The sequence below is a fragment of the Rhinoderma darwinii genome, chromosome 2 (assembly GCF_050947455.1).
Source record: "Rhinoderma darwinii isolate aRhiDar2 chromosome 2, aRhiDar2.hap1, whole genome shotgun sequence".
NCBI lineage: Eukaryota > Metazoa > Chordata > Amphibia > Anura > Rhinodermatidae > Rhinoderma > Rhinoderma darwinii.
Window position 1 is genome coordinate 458,305,247 of NC_134688.1, and position 24,869 is coordinate 458,330,115.

At 41.7% G+C, this 24,869-nt stretch overlaps 1 protein-coding gene across 5 annotated transcripts in view; it reads left to right on the forward strand.

Moving 5' to 3' along the window:
* The window catches only part of GRIK1 (glutamate ionotropic receptor kainate type subunit 1), a 334,933-nt gene that overhangs the window by 218,909 nt on the left and 91,155 nt on the right, over window positions 1-24,869 (forward strand). For all 5 annotated transcript variants that reach the window (XM_075854555.1, XM_075854552.1, XM_075854554.1 and 2 more), the window contains exons 6-8: window positions 7,058-7,231; window positions 15,956-16,099; window positions 21,746-21,853. In XM_075854555.1, the coding sequence (XP_075710670.1) occupies window positions 7,058-7,231; window positions 15,956-16,099; window positions 21,746-21,853 (426 nt within the window). The remainder of the gene's footprint in view (window positions 1-7,057; window positions 7,232-15,955; window positions 16,100-21,745; window positions 21,854-24,869) is intronic.

A 24,869-nucleotide genomic window follows, 5' to 3' on the forward strand; every position in this document is an offset into this window, starting at 1 on the left:
CCTCTCACATCAGTACCCCTAATACCCCCCCCTGATGGTGGCCCTGGGTAGCATGGGGGCCGTCAAACACCGCCGCCCGTGCGACCGATCACGCGCACCCACAAACTCCCGCGCATGCGCACCGGTGACCGCCTGGAACCGCGCACCGAATTTTGAGGCAGATTTTGACCTGCCCACACTATCTTGCCGCGTTTTTTGCCCGCGGCGATTGAGGACAGCAGACAGAAAACGCAGCGAAAAATGAATTTTCTGCCCCCCATTGATTTCGATGGGAGGTCAGAGGCGGAACCGCGGCTAGAAAGGACATGCTGCTTTTTCTTTTTTCCGCGACTGGCTCACATTGATTTCAGATTAAATCAATGGGTGGCGGTTTTGGAAGTTGTTTGGTGCTGATTCTGACGCAGTGTCCGAGTCAATATCAAGGCCCAAAAACTCTGTGAACTGGGCCTTATCGTTAGGGCTTATTCAGACGAACGTGTAATACGTCCGTGCAACGCGCGTGATTTTCACGCGCCTCACACGGATCTATGTTACTCTATGGGGCCGTTCAGATGGTCAGTGATTTTCTCGCAGCGTGTGTCCGCTGCGTAAAACTCACGACATGTCCGATATTTGTGCATTGTTCGAGCATCACGCACCCATTGAAGTCAATGGGTGCGTGAAAATCACTCCCAGCACTTCCCCAGCCGTATAAACTATGAATGAAAACAGAAATGCACCACGAGCTACAAACATACAAACAGAGTGTCATAATGATGGCGGCTGCGCGAAAATCACGCAGCCACGCATCATACGCTGCTGACACACGGAGCTGTTATGGACCTTTTGCAAGCGCAAAATGCCACGTTTTTTGCGCGTGCAAAAAGCACACGCTTGTGTAAATCCGGCCTTAGGGTAGGAACACACTAGGCATGAACACTGCGGATTTTATGCAACACATTTTATTGTGGATAATCCGCAGCGTATCACAGTCGCAGCAGAGGGGGTCAGATATGAACAAATCTCATCCACACGCTGCAAAAATAATGGACCTGCAGTGTGGCTTTTTGGCTTTTTAAGCCGCAGCGTGTCAATGTATTCTGTGGAATCGCAGCTCCTCTGTTGCGGAAATGCTGCGGTTCTGCCGCAAAAATCACAAAAGAGAAAAAAAAAAGGTACTTTTTTAAATTTATAAAAAAGTTTAGACTTGCCCCGGCCGTAGTCCTGGTGACGCGATCCTCTATTCTTAGCGCAGCCCGGCCTCCTGTCATGACGTTTCATCCCATGTGACTGCTGCAGCGGTCACATGGTCTACAGCGTCATCCCAGGAGGCGGGGCTACGTTCAGAAGAGAGAGACGCGTCGCTCTAAACTACGGCCGGGGCAAGTCTAAACTTTTTTTCCCTGCAGGATTCCCGCAGCGGACACGCCTCACCAAACCTGCGCCACTATTTGGTGCGGTTTTGCTGGCAGAATTCCCTGCGGCTACCGGGGCGGATAAGCTGTGTAGTCTTACTCAGCATATCCGCCTAGTGTGTCCCTTATGATGTCGCTCCTGGAGCTGCTGCCGGTCTCTAAATAGGCAGTTGGTTCAGTAGAATTTGGAATTATTTTGTTTTTTGTGAACCAGCTTAAAAAAATACAAAACTTTTGTGTTAGGGCCTGTTCACATCACCGTTCGCTTCCGCTCCGGGGTTCAGTCTGAGGTTTCTGTCGGGTGAACCCCGCAACGGAAAGTGAAAGTGATAGCACAGCTTCCGTTTCCGTCACCATTAGCGCAGTCGACTGCGCTATTGATTCCGTCCGAAAACCAGCCGGAATGGTGACGAACGGAAACCATTAGCGATGTTTCCGTCACCATTGAGATCAATAGTGACTGAAACGGAAGCTGTGCTGTCACTTTCACTTTCCGTTGCGGGGTTCACCCGACAGAAACCTCAGACTGAACCCCGGAGCGGAAGCGAACGGTGATGTGAACAGGCCCTAACACAAAAGTTTTGTGTTTTTTTAAGCTGGTTCACAAAAATAAAATAATTCCAAATTCTACTGAACCAACTGCCTATTTAGAGAGCGGCAGCAGCTCCAGGAGCGACATCATAAGGGACACACTAGGCGGATATGCTGAGTAAAACTACACAGCTTATCCGCCCCGGTAGCCGCAGGGAATTCTGCAGGGAAAAAAAGTTTAGACTTGCCCCGGCCGTAGTTTAGATGACGCATCTCTCTCTTCTGAACGTAGCCCCGCCTCCTGGTATGACGCTGTAGACCATGTGACCGCTGCAGCAGTCACATGGTATGAAACGTCATGACAGGAGGCGGGGCTGCGCTAAGAATAGAGGATCGCGTCACCAGGACTACGGCCGGGGCAAGTCTAGACTTTTTTATAAATTTAAAAAAGTACCTTTTTTTTCTTCTCATGTGTGATTTTTGCGGCAGAACCGCAGCATTTCCGCAACAGAGGAGCAGCGATTCCACAGAATACATTGACACGCTGCGGCTTAAAAAGCCAAAAAGCCACACTGCAGGTCCATTATTTTTGCAGCGTGTGGATGAGATTTGTTCATATCTCATCCACTCTGCTGCGACTGTTATACGCTGCGGATTTTCCACAATTAAATGAGTTGCATAAAATCCGCAGCGTTCATGCCTAGTGTGTTCCTACCCTAAGGCCGGATTTACACAAGCGTGTGCTTTTTGCACGCGCAAAAAACGTGGCATTTTGCGCTTGCAAAAGGTCCATAACCGCTCCGTGTGTCAGCAGCGTATGATGCGCGGCTGCGTGATTTCCGCGCAGCCGCCATCATTATGACACTGTTTGTATGTTTGTAGCACGCGGCGCTTTTCTGTTTTCATTCATAGTTTATACGGCTGCGGAAGTGCTGGGCGTGATGCGCAAACAATGCACAAATATAGGACATGTCGTGAGTTTTACGCAGCGGACACACGGACACACGCTGCGTGAAAATCACTGACAGTCCGCACGGCCCCATAGAGTAACATAGGTCCGTGCGAGGCGCGTGAGAATCACACACGTTGCACGGATGTATTACACGTTCGTCTGAATAAGCCCTAACAATAAGGCCCAGTTCACAGAGTTTTTGGGCCTTGATATTGACTCGGACACGGCGTCAGAATCAGCACCAAACAACTTCCAAAACCGCCTCCCATTGATTTAATCTGAAATCAATGGGAGCCATTCGCGGAAAAAAGAAAAAGCAGCACGTCCTTTCTTGCCGCGGTTCCGCTTCTGACCTCCCATCGAAATCAATGGGGGGCAGAAAATGCATTTTTCGCTGCGTTTTTTGTCAGCTGTCCTCAATCGCCGCGGGCAAAAAACGCAGCAAAAAAACGCGGCAAGATAGTGTGGGCAGGTCAAAATCTGCCTCAAAATTCTTCAAGGAATTTTGAGGCAGATTTTTTTTTGCCTGCAAAATACTGTGTGAACAGGGCCATACATGATCAGCACTTTGAGATAATTTACTCACTGTGTCAGAAGAGCTGCTCCCACTCCAGTCCTCTTCCGGCGATGTCTTCCAGGCGAGGTCTTCGGTCCAGACGTCCAGGTAAGTTTTGTCCATGTGTGTCCGCGGCCGCGCGCGCTTCGTTCGCGGGTGCGCGCGCGCCCGCGCGCGCGGGCGGTCTCCAGTGCGGGCGTTCGTGGGTGCGCGCTCGCGAGTGCGCACGCGCGGGAGTTTCCTTGTGCGCGCGATCGGGTGCGCGCGGGCGGACGGTTTGACAGCCCCCCATGACGAGGGGAGGGGGCCCGCAGCAGCAGCAGCAGCTCACGACATTCTTTTGGTGAAAAAAACGGGCCCCATTGCAGGGGCCCGTTTTTTCCTACCAAAAGAATGTCGCGGCAGTTGCCGGGCCCCCCTTTCAATTAGGTTTGGCCGGGCCCCTCACACCACTACCCCTAATACCCCCCTGATGGCGCCTGTGATTGGCTGCAGCCGTCACTTAGACTGAAACGTCATCCTGGGAAGCCGGACTGGAGACAGAAGCAGGGAGTTCTCGGTAAGTATGAACTTCTATTTTTTTTACAGGTAGCTGTATATTGTGATCGGTAGTCACTGTCCAGGGGGCTGAAACAGTTACTGCCGATCGCTTAACTCTTTCAGCACCCTGGACAGTGACTATTTACTGACGTCGCCTAGCAACGCTCCCGTAATTATGGGTGCACACACATAGTCACCCGTAATTATGGGAGCCTCATTGACTTCCTCAGTCTGGCTGTAGACCTAGAAATACACATAGGTCCAGCCAGAATGAAGAAATGTCATGTTAAAAAACCAATACGCTCCGCAGCACACATAACATCTACATTACATCTGCAGACTTCATTGCGGAATTTAGAATCTCCATTGAAGTCAATGGAGAACTTACGCAATGAGTCCGCAACCAGTCCGCCACACGTCCGCAACATCCATTGTATGCTGCGGACACCAAATTCCGCACCGCAGCCTATGCTCCGCAGCGGAATTTTCCGCATCGTCTAAACGAACACTACTAAAAAGCAGTGGAAGTCAATGGAGAAACAATTCCGCCACGTGGGGCTTTGCCTTAACTGTCACCTACATTACAGCGCCGATCTCCTTATGTAGGAGACAGGGCACTTATAATGTGGTGACAGAGCCACTTTAAGTCATTGATAGTGTCACATGACTGTCAGTTTACTGGGAGCATGAATGCCACCGAAAGGAACGTTTTACAGGTCCCATCTCTGTTGTAGTATAGTCGAATATCTCATGAGCAGTAAACTTCTCCTGAAGCCATCAAACGTCTAATCTCTTACCTGGGACTGAGGAATTACAGTCTGAGATTGATATTTCTCGCTAATAAAACTATCGTTCTGGAAGGTGAGTGCCCCCCTAAGTACAATAGTGACACCAGATACTGTATACCTGTGTTCTGCTGTGTTACAAAACATAAAAATATATGTGCGTCGTAGCTTTAACTGGTTATGAGAGCTACAAAAATATCATGGACTATCATTTTCTTGGCTGGCCTTAAAGGGTTCTTGTACAGGATTCTTTCAAAAACAGCGCCACAGTTGTCCACAGGTTGTGTGTGGTATTGCAGCTCAGCCCATTCACCTCAATGGAGCTAAACTGCAATACCAGACACAATCCTTGGACAGATGTGGAGCTGCTTCTGAAAAATAGGCCATGTTTTTTTCAATCCTGGACAACCCCTTTAATGGTGTGCAACATGTGCGCACAGGGTGCACAGCCACCCCTGCTGAAAGGGGCACTTCAGAAGACCTGGCACCCAAGGCTTGAGTTCACCACCAATAATAATTGGATAGCAGTATCATTAACCCCTTCCCGTCGTAAACAACTTTCAGATTTTCATTTTCGTTTTTTCCTCCCCACCTTCCAGAAGCCATAACGTCTTTATTTTTCTGTCAATATAGTCCTATGAGGGCTTGATTTTTGTGGGACGAGTTGTAGTTTTTCACAGCACCATTTATTTTGCCATATAATGTACTAGGAAATGGGAAAAAAATTATTTGTGGGGTAGAAAATGAAAAAAACAGATTCTGCCATGTTTTTTTGCGCGCCGTTTTTACGAAATCCACTGTACAATTAAAACTGCATGTTTATTTTATTCTGTGGGTCAATACGATTACGGCGATACCAAATATATATATTTTTTTCTATATTTTACCACTTTTACATGTAAAAACCTAAGTGTAAAAAAAATATTATTTTGTGTCGCCAAATTCCGAGAGCCGTAACTTTTTTATTTTTCCATCGATTAAGCGGTATGAGGGCTTATTTTTTGCGGGATAAGCTGTCGTCTTTAATAATATCATTTTGGTGTAGATGCGATGGTTTGATAACTTTTTATTTCATTTTTTGTGGGAGATGAGGTGACCAAAAAATAGACATTCTGGCGTTTACAATTTTTTTGTTTTACGGCGTTCACCGTGCGGGTTAAATAATGATATATTGTGATAGTTCAGACTTTTACGGACGCGGCAATACCAATTATGTTTATTTATTTAATTTTTTACTATGCTCTAGGGGGGAAATGGGAAAAGGGTTTTTTTTTTTACTTTTAATATTTTTATTTTTTTTACACAAAAAAAACACTTTATTTAACGAATTTTTCCTTTTTTTTTATTAGTCCCCCTAGGGGACTTCAACCAGCGATCGTTAGATCGCTTGCACGATATACTGCAATACTAATGTATTGCAGTATATCGTGATTCTGACAGGCATCTATTAAGCCCTGCCCAGGGGGTCTTCATTAGGCCCCCAGGGAGCTGAATACAAAGTCATACACCAGGAGGCTTAGAATAGAACAGCCACCCCCTGTAGGCTGTTTCAGCTTCAACTGTCTGTCCATGTCAAGCAATTTAGGTTCACACATATAAAGATATTAAAATATTTTTGACACTTCCGGTCCCCCGCCAGCGCTGTAAAAATCTATGAAAATCCCAGAATCAGCGCGACGGGGGACCGGAATGCATATTAGCGATTGTACTCACATACTGACGGGACTACACTGCTAACAATTTTTGGTCCCCAATTTTTGGTCCCCCCCTTTAAAAATTGTATAGAACTGTTATTAGATTTGTTTATTTATGGAGCTGTTATTTGGTGACTGTATGTTGCTATTATTTGAGCACCGTATGGTTGTACTTATTTTGCCTCTTCTTGCTATTTTGTATTATTTTTGCAGTCTATGATGGTGGTGGTAACACTGTATAATATTGTAGTTTAGTCATCTGTATGGAAGTTTTATTTTGTCAACATTGATTATTTAGTGCAGCATTGGTGCATAGGAAGGGACTCAAACTAAAAAATATGCATCATCCAACGTAAGGCCGACCCTGATAGTTTGCCATACAGTGTGTTCTGTTATACAGCAACTGCTTTTTATCTATGGGACCAGCATGATGCCATGTATTATAGTAAATTTGCTGTGCTGTGACATGATCTGCCTCTTTTTGCTATGTCCGCCCACTTTCAGAAAAGTGCCATGGGCAATATTTTTTTTTAGGAAATTGATGCATTTGACTTTTCTATGGCAGAATACTGTTATTTTAACTCACTTTGTGTCTTGTTTTACAGGACCTCTTTGCTCTCGACCTGGAGCCATATAGATACAGTGGAGTAAATATGACTGGATTCCGCCTACTTAATATTGAAAATCCTCAGGTGTCAGCCGTGGTCGACAAATGGTCTATGGAACGTCTACAAGCGCCACCCAAGCCTGAGACAGGTCTTCTAGATGGAATGATGACAGTGAGTCAAAGTGAAGATCGCTAGTTTTAAAAAGTTCAATAGATACATATTCTTGACCATACGGGGCAGTATTATATGAAACAGTTAAGAAGGTCCTTCTCTGCAACCAGAAGTTTAATCATAGATAGGAGGATAAATGTGTTATCCCATCTTGAAAACCCCTTTTCATTGGCTATATTAGGACACATGGAAGTCATAGAGGTTTTCAGATTCTGGATCCCCCTCTATTGCCCAGGAGGTCCTCTGCTGTTGCTTTGCCATATATGTCTCTGAAGGAGAAGCGGCTGTCTGTCTAGGAAAGGACATTATGTTCAACATGTATTCCTTTCTGCTAGGAGAAGAGGGCTATGTATTACTATAATATTGCTCCCTATCTTCAAGAATATAACTATTATAATACTGCCCCCTATGTACAAGAATATAACTACTATAATACTGTCCCCTATGTACAAGAATATAACTACTATAATACTGCCCTCTATATACAAGAATATAACTACTATAATACTGCCCCCTATATACAAGAATATAACTACTATAATACTGCTGACTATATACACGAATATAACTACTATAATACTGCCCTCTATATACAAGATTATAACTACTATAATACTGCCCCCTATATACAAGAATATAACTACTATAATACTGCCCCCTATATACAAGAATATAACTACTATAATACTGCCCCTTTATACAAGAATATAACTACTATAATACTGCCCTCTATATACAAGATTATAACTACTATAATACTGCCCCTATATACAAGAATATAACTACTATAATACTGCTCACTATATACAAGAATATAAGTACTATAATACTGCTCACTATATACAAGAATATAACTACTATAAGGGTATGTGCACACACACTAATTACGTCCGTAATTGACGGACGTATTTCGGCCGCAAGTAGTGGACCGAACACAGTGCAGGGAGCCGGGCTCCTAGCATCATAGTTATGTACGATGCTAGGAGTCCCTGCCTCTCTGCAGGACAACTGTCCCGTACTGTAATCATGTTTTCAGTACGGGACAGCAGTTCCACGGAGAGGCAGGGACTCCTAGCATCGTACATAAGTATGATGCTAGGAGCCCGGCTCCCTGCACTGTGTTCGGTCCGGGACTTGCGGCCGAAATACGTCCGTCAATTACGGACGTAATTAGTGTGTGTGCACATACCCTAATACTGCCTCCTATGTACAAGAATAAAACTACTATAATACTGCTCACTATATACAAGAATATAACTACTATAATACTGCTCACTATATACAAGAATATAACTACTATAATACTGCTCACTATATACACGAATATAACTATTATAATACTGCCCCTATGTACAAGAATATAACTACTATAATACTGCTCACTATATACAAGAATATAACTACTATAATACTGCTCACTATATACAAGAATATAACTACTATAATACTGCTCACTATATACAAGAATATAACTACTATAATACTGCCCCTATGTACAAGAATATAACTACTATAATACTGCCCCTATATAGAAGAATATAACTACTATAATACTGCTCCTATATACAAGAATATAACTACTATAATACTTCTCCTATATACAAGAATATAACTACTATATACTGCCCCTATATACAAGAATATAACTACTATAATACTGCCCCTATATACAAGAGTATAACTACTATATTGCTGCCCCTTATATACAAGAATATAACTACTATAATACTGCCCCTATATACAAGAATATAACTACTATAATACTGCTCCTATATACAAGAATATAACTACTATAATACTGCCACTATATACAAGATTATAACTACTATAATACTGCCCCTATATACAAGAATACAATTACTATAATACTGACCCCTATATACAAGAATATAACTACTATAATACTGCCCCCTATATACAAGAATATAACTACTATAATACTGCCCCCTATATACAAGAATATAACTACTATAATACTGCTTCTATATACAAGAATATAACTACTATAATACTGCTTCTATATACAAGAATATAACTACTATAATACTGCTCACTATATACAAGAATATAACTACTATAATACTGCTCCTATATACAAGAATATAACTACTATAATACTGCCCCCTATATACAAGAATATAACTACTATAATACTGCCCCCTATATACAAGAATATAACTACTATAATACTGCCCCCATATACAAGAATATAACTACTATAATACTGCCCCTATATACAAGAATATAACTACAATAATACTACTCCTATGTACAAGAATATAACTACTATAATACTGCCCCCTATATACAAGAATATAACTACTATAATACTGCCCCCTATGGACAAAACAATGTCTCTTAGAATGTTTAGAACTGGCTGAACTGGACTTTTTGACACAGATCTTTTGTCAGTAAGTTTTTCATAGTCCCTCACATAAAAGGATGCTCTGTTTTTCCATTCTTGCTTTCAAGTTCTGTCATTTGCATACCATTGTGCATTTTATATGCGTCTTTTATCCCCCCCCCCCCCCTTCTCTCATCACTTCCTATCATTCTTTCATGCTCTGCTTTACTTTTACCCTGTTTTAGAACCATCTGTATTAGCAAGACGATGAGAGAAAAATCCCAACAATGCATAAACAAGGGCTTCATTTAGAAATTGCAGTGACATTAAAATATTATTGCTGTGCCAGCATTATTTCCCGTTTAGGAATTGATTAATAGTCTTATGCATCTGTTGTGCTGCCATGATAATGAGGTCTTAGATTTACACAAATGTCCCAGGTCTAGCAGCCTTAATAAACATGCAATTATTAAAGGGGTTGTCTCAGGACGACAACCCCTGTCCATATGTCTTATTATGGCATATGGGCATCATAGAGGGGCGCCCCACTTAGGAACCCCCTTTATGTGCCACAACAGAGAGATGTTCTGTTAGAACAGCTCCCGCTCTGGTGGACTCTGCGCCTCTGTGCAATACATGGACGGCCGTTCATTTGACTGGTTGCCATGTAATGCTACATATTCCCTGCCAAATCTAGTGTGTAGGAAATATGAGTCGAGAAGATTAATTGTTAATATGCTCAGCCCTTTTTACTCTATCTGTATGATCCCAGAGAGCCCCTTTAAAAATGACATTAATCCACTTTCACTATTCTACTTGCAGTACCATGTCTAACCACATGGCGTGCTGTTGTAAAATGTATCCATAAGCAGAAAAAAGTGGAATCATTTTCTTTCATGCAGATGCCATGTAGTACAATGCTCTAAAGTGCCAACTAGTGGTCGATACATTTAGTGCAGTCATTTATAGTTTTTGCTTTACAACACTGAAATGACTCGTCATTATTTGTTTCCTTAAAATGTCAAAAACATAGCATAAAAGGCTAAATAGCACCCAGTGTTAGAAGAAGACCATACGTAACTTCATATGTCCGTTCATGATGAATAATTTTTGATATCTATTGGGGCTTGCGCCCAGGGTCATACAAAATAATCAGAACTTTGTTAAAATGGTCCCCTGACAAAAAAAATCATCACAGGTTGTCACCCTGATCACAATTTTTCAGATTAACTGTGATCAGTGAGGGATCCAGATAGCAAGTGTTAAATTTCCGTGCAGTGCCACCACAGGAGAAACTAAGCATTACACAGTTTTCAATCAAGTCAATGGGCAATATGTGTAATTCAAAAGCATGAAGACTCTGCTCTGTCTGAAAGAAGGTTCAATCAGCGCCTGCTGACTCAGAATTTATAGTTTCCCTATATACAAATCTTAATGCTATAGAAGATATATATTTATGTTAAACGCAAATATAATGGTTAAGGAAACAAGGTAAAAATAGAAATTTGCTATCTCTAATTCCCTCATTCCTGTTGGATAATTTTATTGTAAGCTGAACTCTGCTGTCTAATGAGGCGTCATTTCATTATCTCGGCCGCCTCTTCCTATACAAATGTTTCATTGTGAAGAGTTATTGGTATATATAGGCAATGTATGATCGCTATTACCGCTATAATAAATGAAAAGAGCAAAGCGACATGTTATCTGTGGCACTTGGCTTACATAACTGCTTTCTGTACTTTATAATTGGCAAGATGGGATAGTATTATAATTGGCAAGATGGGAAAGTATTGGGCTATTGTAGAGGAAAACATTACTTATTCTGAAAACCATATATAATTTATAAAGTTATTCCAAAACTTACTAACTACCAAAATGTAAATGCCACACGATATTACAAGTCTAAACAACAGGCTGTAAATAGTACTGATGTGTGCCGGAATTATAATGGTTTTAAGAGGATTTCTAAAACAGCGCCACTCTTGTCCATTGGCTGAGTTTGGCATTGCAGTTCAGCCACTTACTTCAAGGGAGCTGAGCTGCAATACCATGTGCAGCCTATTATCCAAAGTGGCACTGTTTCTGTAAAAAAAAGAGAGACCCTTTTTCTAAAATTCTGTTGATGTATGCAAAATAGCTCTTTAGAAAGAAAACAGCTGTATCTTTAGGATCTTTGGATCACAATCAGGATTGATAGCCACGCCAGAGACACCCACCTGTAGACAGCACTGTTTTGGCATTGTTGCTCCTCATCAGTACAGAGAAGTGTTCTAATTGGCTGTTAGATGCCTTTGAACCAGCTCTCAAATCTCATTCTGCTTGTGAAGATTCCGTTGGTAGGAGTCTTAAAGGCAATGCCCTCTGGGAAAAAGTATGCAAAATAGGAATAAACTGTCTCTCTAGTGCATAACTGATGTGCATGCATCACAGTCTTCCATGTTGTCCATAGTGGCGTGAGGGGATGTTGAGACCTATAAATGGTATGTTATGGTTAGGAACGCCGTAGTACAGATTTGCGATGTGGGTCCAGGAACTTTTTAGTGATTCTGTCACCATTCTTGAGCGTTGCACAAATTAATTATTAAGCCTGATTGTCAGAGAGGCGTCACATGGTCACATGTATCTGTCATTTTGCATTACTTAATGAGAACCATTGTGTGGTTTCTAGATATAACTAGCTAAGTGTGGTTAATACACTGACGTCCCCTGATATGGTTGTCAGAAGGCCACGGGTTAGGTTGGATGACTTTCTGTGTTGGTACCAGCTCATCTTGTATATCATTTTGGTTTTTTTTTACCATTTGTTTTACATATAACCATTCAACCCTATTCCCACATAGTCCTAAATTATAACTATGTAGTGTAGAATACAACCACTTAAAGGGCTTCCAATCCATTACCAATAGGGACTATAAAAACAAGGGTCTTGCAAAGACTAGACCTTCCGACCCATCACAGCAATATAAGTAAACAAATGAGGGGGCGCTCGCAGAAGGTCATGACTCCCTTCTCTTCTACCAGGGATGGTAAGGGGGTAGGGGAGGTGAACGAGCATTGGGCTATCCCTTCATGGAATGGTGTAGTATGTTGGCATGAACAAGCAACAGCAGGGGCCAAATTTTGAGTTTGCCCCGCTGATAAAGTACCTTTAGTCAACGCTCTTATGGGCTCAAAAAATACTGTTCTATACTGTAAAAGTCAATGATAAGAAGCAGTGGAAAACAACTTGAAAAATCCTTGAGCCACTGGAGATGGGTCAAGGTGCCCTGACTTCAACAGAGGTTGGAAACCTGAAAGTCATGTAGTCCTGAAATATAATTGGACATTTGAACGGGTTCTGTACTTTTTGAATGTTCTCCTCAAATAAAAGTTGGGAAAGTTTGCAACTTACCATTTTATCTAATGACTTATGAGTTACGTCAATGAACTAAATATATCACATCATCAAAACTCAATTATTTGTGAACATAGCAAACTCGGCTCCGCTACATCGGTATGGCAATTTCATATCTGCCTAATACCACAGTGATATACCAGTTCCTATTATAAAAAGCCAGGGTTCATCTACAATAGATGAAAGTTCTTCTAAGATAAAAATAAAAAAATGCGTACGTACTCGTAAACTTTTATATGTGCGTCTTCTTGTAGTTGTTTTATGTTTGTCTTTATATTCTCTCCAGCTAAAGGTGTATTATGTCGTATCTCAACCTTGATCTGAGAGCCCTCCAGTCCCTTTCTCTATCTTGTTCTTTTGTGTTACGCTTGCAGACATAATTTTTTTTAAGGTCTGGTTTGTTGACATGCTCAAGTCCACTTATATATTTATTAGACACTTGTAACATCCAGATCCCATATTTATAGCCTTCCGCTGTTATATACAACCTTGAAAATAAGGCAAGCGCAATAACATACCAGCTGGCTGTCTGAATCAAGCAGTGGGTGTATGGAAAAGACGGCAAAACTTTTTGTGCAATTCCGACTTTTAAATTAAAGGGCAATTGCAGTAACCACTGAAATGAACCTCTTAAAGGGAACTTGTCACCAGCATTTCACCTATTGAACCCTACTCCCCCCTCGCTGGCCGCTGCTGTCAAAAGTTCATTGCCATTATCTATTATCGTAAATAACGGTCTGCAAACATTTTGTTCCTTTTATGGTAATAATCCGGAAGTCTTGTTCGTTCCTCTTCTCATGCCGGCCAAAATCTCATCCGATATGTGCCCGTCATGTCTGGTCTGACACCCTTCCCTGCTTTGTCCGAGCCTCAAATCTAGTTACTGCGCATGCGGCGCTATGGTCTTTCATTGTGTGCACGCACCAGAATAGGACATTGATGCGCGAGCGCAGGATTGGAGGGAGTGATCCGTGAAAACGGAACAAATAGGACATGTTCTGTTTTTCAACGAACCCTTCACACAGTCCGTTGAAAGACGCTGCATGAAAAAGAACGCACGTCTGAGTAACCCCATTGAATTACATAGGTCCGTGTGATGGTCATTGTTTCATGGGCCATCACACGGACGTATTTAACGTTCGTGTAAATCATGCTTTAGGCTTAATTCACACGAGCGTATTTTACGTCGGTGTTACGGACGTTATAACAATGGTCGTCACACAGACCTATGTAATTCAATGGGGCTATTCAGACAATCCATGCTTCAACCCCCGCACCGTGACATGCAGTGTTGTGAATCACCACCCATCATCTCCCTGCAGATCATACAGTGACTACATTACTGATTAGAGGCAGAATGAACATTTACATTAAGTGACTCACCATCCGATCGAGACCTCTATAATGACTTCTCCCGGTCACAGCCCATTTCAGCAGTTTTCCGCTCAGATGTCTTCAGCTTCTCACTTTTCAAACATTTCTGCACATATAAACGAAGATACAATACTTATGGTGCCACACACTACGCCCCTAAATATAATAGCGCCATACACTGCACCTCTAATTATAATAACACTGTGTCCCTGATTATAATAGCACCATAAACTGTCCCAAACACACGCACACACACACACACACACACACACACACACACACACACACACACACACACACACACACACAGTGCCTCCTGTAGACAGTGTCCCACATAGAGCCCCCTGTGAATACTGCCCCATAGAGCTCCTGTAGATAGCCCCCTTTAGGTAGTGATCCACGTATAGCCCCACATATGGCCCCACCCCCTGTAGATAGTGCTCCACATATAGCCCCCACCCCCTGTAGATAGTGTTCCACATATTGCCCCCACCCCCTGTAGATAGTGCTCCACATATAGCCCCCACCCCCTGTAGATAGTGCTACACAAATAGACCCCACATACAGCCCTAACCCCCTATAGATAGTTCTGCACATATAGACCCTCACATACACCCTTACCCCCTGTAGATAGTGCTGCATAGTCTTCAGCTCCTCACACTTTTAGAAAAATCAAAAACTTTACATACTTACCTAAACCCGTTCCCATGCCGTCTTCTTGCAATGCAGATCTGCTGGGGCTGAACGACATGGCGCTGAGTGGCAGGGCAAGTCATTCTGCCTGGCCAATCAGCGCCTTTCCACGTTGCTTACGTGAATGAAAGGCGTTGGACAGCGGGGCACGGAACGTGTCCCGCCATTCAGCGCTTATGCATGTAATTGTACTTGCATTCTATATACGCAGGTACAATGATAGTGCAGGAGGGGGTGGCGGTGGCTGGTTTCAGTGGCGGCGCCACCGCCCCCTCAGAGTGCCAGCAGGGCATTGCCTGAGGCAAGATGCTCATCTCGCCTCATGGACAGTGCGGCCCTGGTGATGGTGCATTGAGGGCTTAGCTTGTATCCTATAAGGTGAATGACGGGACAGGGCACCTTTAACCCATTGGACATCCGCTTCTAACGAACCTAATGTGAGGACTTCTAGATCCCCAAGGTGGTGGAAGTGCTGGAACATGTGCCCACCAAAGATCAGTTCCTGACTTTGCCACATACCCAATTTTTGTTTACACATCCTTTTTTTTCATGACCGCACCCACAGATATTACCCAAGGGCAGCATCACTGTTTTAACCTTTTCAAACACTATAGCCCTGTCACTTAGGATTACATCACTGCCTCCTACATAACAACTTTTACTTTTCCATGCTCAAAACTTCTCTCGTGCTGCACCTATTCGATGGAATATTTTATGTGGGATTGTAAGACTAATTACAAATAATCACAGTCTTCAGTGTGCCCAAGGTCTGTAGAAAGGTCTCTAATTATACACTTGAGAAGTTGTAACTTCAAGGTTAATTTGTGTCTGAATCAAACTAGAGTGTAAAAGGAATAGGGACTGGTGGCCAGTTATGAGTATTATAATAAAATGCAGTCTGTCTATGTGTTTATTACAGACAGATGCTGCCTTGATGTACGATGCGGTCTATATGGTCGCAGTTGCAACACAACGAGCCGCCCAAATGACTGTCAGCTCTTTGCAATGTCACCGTCACAAACCATGGAGATTTGGACCTCGATTTATGAACCACATTAAGGAGGTAAGTATTTGCTTTTTAGAACTATGTATTATAGTTAGTGCAACGTAAGTAAAGCTCAACCAAAAAATTCATACACGGATGGTCCTTCTGTCATGCATTTAGGGTATGTTGCTTGTCTCTTACCGAGACAGTGTGTTATTTTGGATGGAATTTCATATCATCTCAGGTTCAAATACAGACAAAAAGGGGTGAAAATGGCCCAGTTTTTCGTGCCGAGACTCGGAGAGGCACCACAAAAGAGTCGGGTGCCATAGTCACACCTCTTGCAGCCCTTCCCAGGCTATAACAAACCATTCTCTCATCAGATCATAGAATTATGTGATTTTGGCTCCACTCACACGACCGTATTTTCATCTATCCGTTAAATCTGTCAGTAAATACTGATCCGTAGGCATCTGTAAGTTATCTGTATATACAGAAGGGTGTCCGTAAATACGATCTGTATTGTATCTGTATTTGATCCGTATATACGGATCCGTAAACAAAAGAGGGAGGCTACAAATAATGTCACCAACATGTTGCATAGCAACGCTTCTGTAAATACGGCCGGTTTACGGATGCACATCCATTGGCGTCCGTATTTACGGAATCACCCCTAAGCTTCTATGGGAGAGTCCGTGCCGTAATTATGGCCAAGAATAGGACAGGTTCTATAATTTTTTCAGCACGGACCCCATCAGTAAAATTACTCAAAGATGCCCATGGCCAATACAAATGAATGGGTCCGTAATTACTGATGAAATATACGGTCGTGTGCATGGGGCCTTTTAGAGGGTAAAGCTGCTACAGGGGGTGGTTATGGCACCCAGCTTACTGAGCTCTGCCCATTATTTTTGGAACTCCTGGTTACCCTGCACAAACTGGTAAGCAGGTGAAGATGAAGTTAAGGTAGGGACAGACACCAACAAGCTGGGGCATAGCTATAGGGGGTGCAGAGGTAGCAGTCGCTCCGGACCCTGGTGCCTAAAAGCCCCTATGCAACATAAGACAAAACCAGAATTATAAATGGCACATGGTAGGTGGGGAGCCCTGTTACAGGTTTTGCATTAGGGCCAAAGAGGGACAAGTTACTGCCAACAAGAACAGTATATGGGCCCTTGTTTTCCAGCTGCTTGTTTGATGACAGTGGAGTGTCATCCATGACTCTTCTGAAAAACCCTCACCAGTAATTGTAAAACATGGAAGGGAATGAGTGAAGCCCCTTACGCGTGATCTAATAGGCAAGGAAGCCAAATTGTTGCTTTACGGTAGAGTAGCAATGTGACTCTTTTTGCCTGCAGGGTCCCTTTGCAGCTGCACAGGTTTCACATATTGTATATCCATAAAGGCTATGTCCCCTTTGCAGCAATTTTATTATTACTCCCATGCATTTAAAATAAAATAGATGAGCAAGTTTGCAAATAGTCTTGATTACAAATGACCTGCCGTTTTGTGTTAACAACTCCCATGCAGACCTCTGTGTCTCAATGGTTACAAACCACTGTGTAGTCTGATCCCTTCCATCTGTTCCCTAGATTTTGCTAACATACACTCAAGGACAGATGGAAGGGAGAAGTATGACTGCAACATCAGACTACATACGGTTTGTTTGTAGTCTGTAACCATGGAGACACATAGGACTGCATTGAGGCTGTAGACACATAATGGCAGGAGACTATTTACAATGTTGCTTCTTTTTAGGAGCATTGAAACAATAAAAAATGGTCGGAAATAGCCGTTAACCAGACCCTAAGCACATTTTTTTCATTTGGTATATGTACTAGTACCGTATATATTTATCTCTATTACATTTGCATCTATATATCGGTGCCATGTTTAACCCCTTAACGCACCATGACGTAACTGTACGTCATGGTGAGCAGTAAGTTCGCGCACTTTACGTACAGTTACGTCAGTGCTTTGACAGTTAACTGCCGCGCGGCGCTACACCGCAGCGGCGGTTAACTGTGCAGAGTGTCAGCCCTGCTCTCCCCGTTGCCGATCAGCGGCCTGTCGCCGCTGATATCGGCAGTTAACCCCTTAATTGCGGCGCTCGATTTTGAACGCCACAATTAAGGTCTTTAGCGCCGATCGGCAGCCCCCATGTGAAATCACGGGGGCTGGCGATGGTACCCATGGCAACCGGACGCCAGACAATGGCTTCCGGGTTGCCATGTACAGAAGCCTATGAGGACCACCCCGAGGGTGGTCGTCGTAGGCTTCCTGTCAGTGTGACTGTCACGTCACAATGACAGTTAGAGTGCATTACACTACGTGTGTAGTGTAATGTATTCCAGCAGCGATCAGAGCTGCAAGTCTAAGTGTCCCCTAGTGGGACAAGTGAAAAAAGTAAAAAAAAGGATAAAAATGTTTTAAAAAAAGTGTAAAAATAAAAGTTATAAGTGACATAAACATGAACTGCTTTTTTTCCTATAATAAGTCTTTCATTACAGGAAAAAAAATGAACACGTAAAAAAAAGTACACATATTTGGTATCACCGCGTTCGTAACGACCCCAACTATAAAACTATAATATTATTTTTCCCGCACAGTGAACGCCGCAAAAAAATAAACGAAAAACAATGCAAGAATCACTATTTTTTGGTCACCACCCCTCACAAAATATGTAATAAAAAGTGATCAAAAAGTCGCATGTACGCCAAAATAGTACCGATACAAACTACAACCCGTCCCGCAAAAAACAAGCCCTTACACAGCTTTTTTGACTGAAAAATAAAAAAGTTACAGCTCTCAGAATATGGTGACACAGAAAATAAATTATTTTCTAAATAAGTTATTTTATTGCTCAAACGCTGCAAAACATAAAAAAACGTATATACAAATGGTATCGCCGTAATCGTACCGACCCGCAGAATAAAGTATAATAGTCATTTATAGCCCAGGGTAAACGCCGTCAAAAATAAATAAAAATCATTGTCAGAATTGATGGTTTTTGGTCACCTTGCTTGCCGAAAAATTGAATAAAAAGTGATCAACAAAATCGCATGTACCCCAAAATGGTACCAATGAAAATTACAGATTGTCCCGCAACAAATAAGCCCTCACACGGCTCCGGTGGTGAAAAAATAAAAAAAGTTCCGGCTCCCAGATTATGGCGATGCAAAATGTGCAGAGTGTTCCAAAAGTGGATAAGATCGGGCGCCATTTATCAGTGCGACACCGGCCACATATCTGTGGATTATTATTTATTTACCCCATTATTATACCCTCTTATTATGCCCCTGATGTACTCTGTCCAGCCTACATGTGCCCCAACATTATAAACTGAAATACCAGCAAAACGCCAGAGCTACTACCAAGCAAAATATGCGCTCCAAAAGCCAAATGGCGTCCCTCCCTTCTGAGCCCTACAGCGTGCCCAAACAGCCGTTTATGTCCACCGATATGGCATCGTACCAAAAAATGGTACCAATAAAAACGACAGCTCGTCCCGCAAAAAATAAGCCCCCACACCGCTCTATTGACAGAAAAATAAAAAAGTAGTGGCTCTTGGAAAGCGGGGAGGAAAAACGAAAAAGCAAAACATGAATCAGTTCGTAAAGGGTTAATTACTTTCTAATGAAAAAACATTTATGACCACATGTGGGGTATTGCCGTACTCGGGAGAAATTGCTTTACAAACGTTGGGGTGCATTTTCTCGTTTATCCTTTGTGAAATTGAAAAAATTCAACATTTTAGTGGAAATATTGATATTAATTTTCACGGCCTAATTCTAATAAATTCTGCAAAAGACGTGTGGGGCCTAAATGCTCACTATACCCCTAGATTGATTCCTTAAGTGGTGTAGTTTCCCAAATGGGGTTACTTTTGGGGGGCTTCCACTGTTTCGGTCTCTCAGGGGCTTTGCAAATTCGACATGACACCCAAAAACATTCCAGCTAAATTTGAGCTCCAAAAGCCAAATAGCGCTCCTTCCCTTCTAAGCCCCGGTGTGGGTCCAAACAGTAGTTTATTACCACATATGGGGTATTTACGTAATCAGGAGAAATTGTTTTACAAATGTTGGGGCGCTTTTTCTCCTTTATTCCTTGTAAAAATTAAAAATGGCTACCTTTTTTCAGAAAAAAAGTAGATTTTCATCTTCACATACTAATTCAAATAAATTTAGCAAAAAAACTGTGGGTTCAAAATGCTAACTATACCCATAGATAAATTCCTTGAGGGGTATAGTTTCCAAAATGGGGTCACTATTGGGGGGTTTCCACGGTTTTCTTCCCTCCAGTGCATTGCAAACGTGACACGGCACTGAAAACTATTCCAGCAAAATCAGAAATCCAAAATCCAAATGGTGCTCCTTCTCTTCTGAGGCCTGCTGTGGGTCCAAACAGCAATTTATTACCACATATGAGGTATTGCTATAATCTGAAGACATTGCTTTACATATGTTGGGGTGTTTTTTCTACTTTATTCCTTGTAAAAATTAAAAATTTCCTAATTTTTTCACAAAAAAAGTAGATTTTCACCTTCACATACTAATTCAAATAAATTTACCAAAAAAACTGTGGGTTCAAAATGCTAACTATACCCATAGATAAATTCCTTGAGGGGTATAGTTTCCAAAATGGGGTCACTTTTGGGGTGTTTCCACTGTTTTGGCAGCACAAGGCCTCCTCACACCTGACATGGTACCTAAAATATATTCTAATAAAATAGAGGCCCAAAATCCACTAGGTGCTCCTTTGATTCTGAGGCTGGTATTTCAGTCCATTACCGCACTAGGGCCACATGTGGGGTATTTCTAAAAACTGCAGAATCTGGGCAATAAATATTGAGTTGCATTTCTTGGGTAAAACCTTCTGTGGTACAGAAAAAATGTATTACAAATTAATTTTTGAAGAAAAAAAATGAAATTTGTAAATTTCACCTCTACTTTGCTTTAATTCCTGTGAAACGCCTAAAGGGCTAAAATACTTTGTGAATGCTGTTTTGAATACTTTGATGGGTGCAGTTTTCAAAATGGGGTGATTTATGGTGACTTTCTAATATATAAGGCCCTCAAAGCCATTTCAGAACTGAACTGGTCCCTGAAAAAATAGCCTTTTGAAATTTTCTTGAAAATATGAGAAATTGCTGCTAAAGTTCTAAGCGTTGTAACGTCCTAGAAAAATAAAAGAATGTTCAAAAAACGACGCAAACATAAAGTAGACATATGGGAAATATAAACTAGTATGTATTTTGTGTGGTATTACTATCTGTTTTACAAGTAAATACATTAAAATTTAGAAAAATGCTAATTTTTGCTAATTGTCTCTAAATCTTGGCGTTTCTTACAAATAAATATTGAATTTAATGACAAAATTTTTTCAGTATCATAAAGTACAACATGTCACGAGAAAACAATCCCAGAATCGCTTGGATAGGTAAAAGCATTCTGGAGTTATTACCACATAAAGTGACACATGTCAGATTTGCAAAAATGGGGCTGGTCCTGAAGGCCAAAACAGGCTTAGACACTAAGGGGTTAAAGATCATAATAATAATAATAATAATAATAATAATAACAATTGTCTTATAGATTCTTGCAAATAGCAGCCCAGTAATATAACCAGATTGGCAGATATTTTCAAGAGGTATTTCTGTGTGGTAAGATTTTGATGGATAGTCTTCTTGGCTTTATATATCTTTTCTTGTCTATGTGTCCCCAGGCACGGTGGGATGGTTTGACAGGTCGGATCACCTTCAATAGAACGGATGGTTTGAGAAGAGATTTTGATTTGGATATTATTAGCCTGAAGGAGGACGGCATGGAAAAGGTATTTTCTTCAATTTCCTCTTTACAGATGGGTCCATTCATTCCCAAGATTTGACTATAAAAATATAGTTATTAAAGCCTGAGGAATTGTGAAAAAGAAAGCATGCCTGTTTCGCCTTAAGCTGTCAAGACAAAAATGTCAAGATGTCCTGGTGTTAAATGAGTGACTATGTAATTGAGATATAAGCATTCAGAGACCTTATATTTTATTACTCAATTTCTACTAAAAATAATATTAAATAATACATATTCTGTAGACAACACTGTTTAGCAGGGTCATCGTAGTTCAAGGAACACTCCGGGCAAAACTGATGGTGTGCCTGAGGTAGCACCAGAGGGGGCGGAGCATGACACAGGGATTCAAAGAATACCAAAGCTGACATGCACCGCCACCTTAGGCTCCGCATTAGGCACAACACAGTGTATCAGTTTTGTTTGGAGTATTCCTTTAAAAGACTGCTTTTACATTGATGTAATTCTTATAGGATGGCAGTTATGATAGGGCTTCAAGAGAATCTCCGGTGCAAACACAATTTTCCATACTTGCACCCCCACCTGACTGTATACCACACTCTACACTTCTTTTATGTATACTGTACTTACTTTATAAACTGCTACCTTGTCTGTGCTTTAAAACAGCCTCCATCTTGATTCTTAGATTTCCCCAGCTTTCTCTTCCTCTCTGCTTTGCTATCAATCAAATGATGCTTCAGCACAGCATCACATGACCAGCTAAAGACCATACCATTTCTGCATGCTGTGGGACACTGTGGTTATCATTCTCTCTATATTCTCCAAAATAAGCTGAGAAACCATAAGTATACAGACGGAGGCTGCAGTATATTCTTCTACACCTGTGTGACAGGAACCTGTCTAAGTATCAGTGGTAGCTGATGATAGAAGTTTCTATCCCCCCTGTGTAATACTAGTGCGGTACAGGAACTGCTGAAGCCTGTGATGAGTGACACACAGATCTCCATAGACTCCAGTAGAGAAAGTAGTCACCGAGCCGGATTCACACTGCTGCTAAGCAACCGGCCCAGGCTGATATATAGAGATAAATAACAGCTGAGAGACTGACACATGGAATACCAGAATGGTACACAGGGGAGAGTTTAGTTTTGGCCGGACTGTCCCTTTAATATTTGTAGAAAGAAAATGTGAAAATCGCTTATTCGATATTTTAGTTAGCTGACATGATATACAGTATCACTCTAACCACTATTTCTTAAATCTTTCCTTTACTCGGTGGAGCTTAACTGATTGTGTGTCACCTCTGCTGGGAAAAGTTATAAATATTCGACTGATACATTTCCTTGTGTAAGAAATATTTGACATAGAGATAATAGCCATGATCTGCTACAATGTAGAAACCATACTGTAACAGTGACTAGGGGGAACACAAAGTGTGATTACTGTTTTTTGGGGTTTTTTTTAAATTGAAGTTTTCCTTTAACATTGGTGAGAAATACCTACATATCAACACGTGTGTTTTTAGTGACTTATTATTTATACTTAAAGGGGCTTTCCATATTATCTTATAAACAAATGTATTTTCTTCTGTTGGAGAGCTCAAGTCAAAAAGGAAAAATCAGCGATCAGTAAAGGGTTTGTGTTTTTTGAGACAGTATAGTTTCTACATTGTAGGAATTTATGGCTGTGATCTTCATGACACAGTTTTTCAAACTCCAGGGAATGTGTCCGCCATACGTATGTTTATTACTTTTCCTTACAATGGTGTCCGTTATCTGGTTTACACAGAGTATGTTTGTACAGCACACTGGTGGAGCTCAATCAATCCAAATGGGATATTTTATTAAATATTCTGCCAGTGACAAGTAAATTCTGTGCACAGGGCTAATAGTTTTGCCACGATTTTGCAAAAAACGGGGCTTTTCACTGCAATTTTGAGAACATCCGTAATTACGGGCACGGTCCGTAATTACGGGCACGGCCGGCCACGGACAGTACGCATTTGTGGGCCGTAATCAGATTATAAAGTATGGGAGGCACAGATAGGACATGTCCTATCTTTAGTGGAAGGTCAGTAATATACGAGAAGGTGTCCATGGACAATAGAATTGAATCGGTCTGTAATTGCGGATGATTTTTATGGTCGTGTGCATGGGGCCTTACGCAGACAGTACTTGAAGTTGATGAGTTGTAAGCAGGAATAATGGTCAAGAGATAGGATCTAAGCATCTTTGACAGGGGCCAAATTGTGATGACTAGACGACCGGGTCAGAGCATCTCCAAAACGCCAGGTCCTGTAGAGTGCTCCCGGTAGGAGGTTGTTAGTACCTACCAAAAGTGGTTCAAGAAAGGACAACTGGTGAACTAGCGACAATGTAATGGGTGGCCAAGTCTCATTGATCCAATTAGTCATTTAGTAACTCCTATTTTCTTCAGTCCTACAGCCACATTAACCCTGCATTCAGGGATTCACAGCATGGAGGACATACCGGTGGCATGAAAAGCTGCTGTTTTGGAGGTCTATAGAACCACTTTTTGGTTGATAACCAGTGATCCTGTTTAATAGAGATAGTCTTTCAGCTTTCACACGAATTTGCTAATGGTTGTGAAGCCCATATCACCTGTGGCACGCTGCCATATTATCCTGCTTTTAAATAGAAGTTAAATAGTGAAAGGTCTTAAGAAGAACGGGTGTCAGTGACGGCCCACCATGGGATATCATAACGTCCTTTGATCTAAGATATAAATTCTATTCCTGGGGGTTTGTTGACCCTGGTATCTCGGCTTTAGAATTTTTTAGTGGCTGTCATAAACAATTTAATGATTTGATCCCATTGCCAGCCCCATTAATGCACAGTGGAGAGCAATGGGAATATATTTACATAGGAAAACCTTTTACCTTATTCTTGTCTGCGCTAACTTTTCCATTATAAAAATTGCACTGATCGGCTTTAATGAATATATTCCCTTGACTAGATTAGATGTAGTCAGAGATATTATGGAATATTCTAAATGGTTTATTTCGCCGGCCGATTTCTATATTT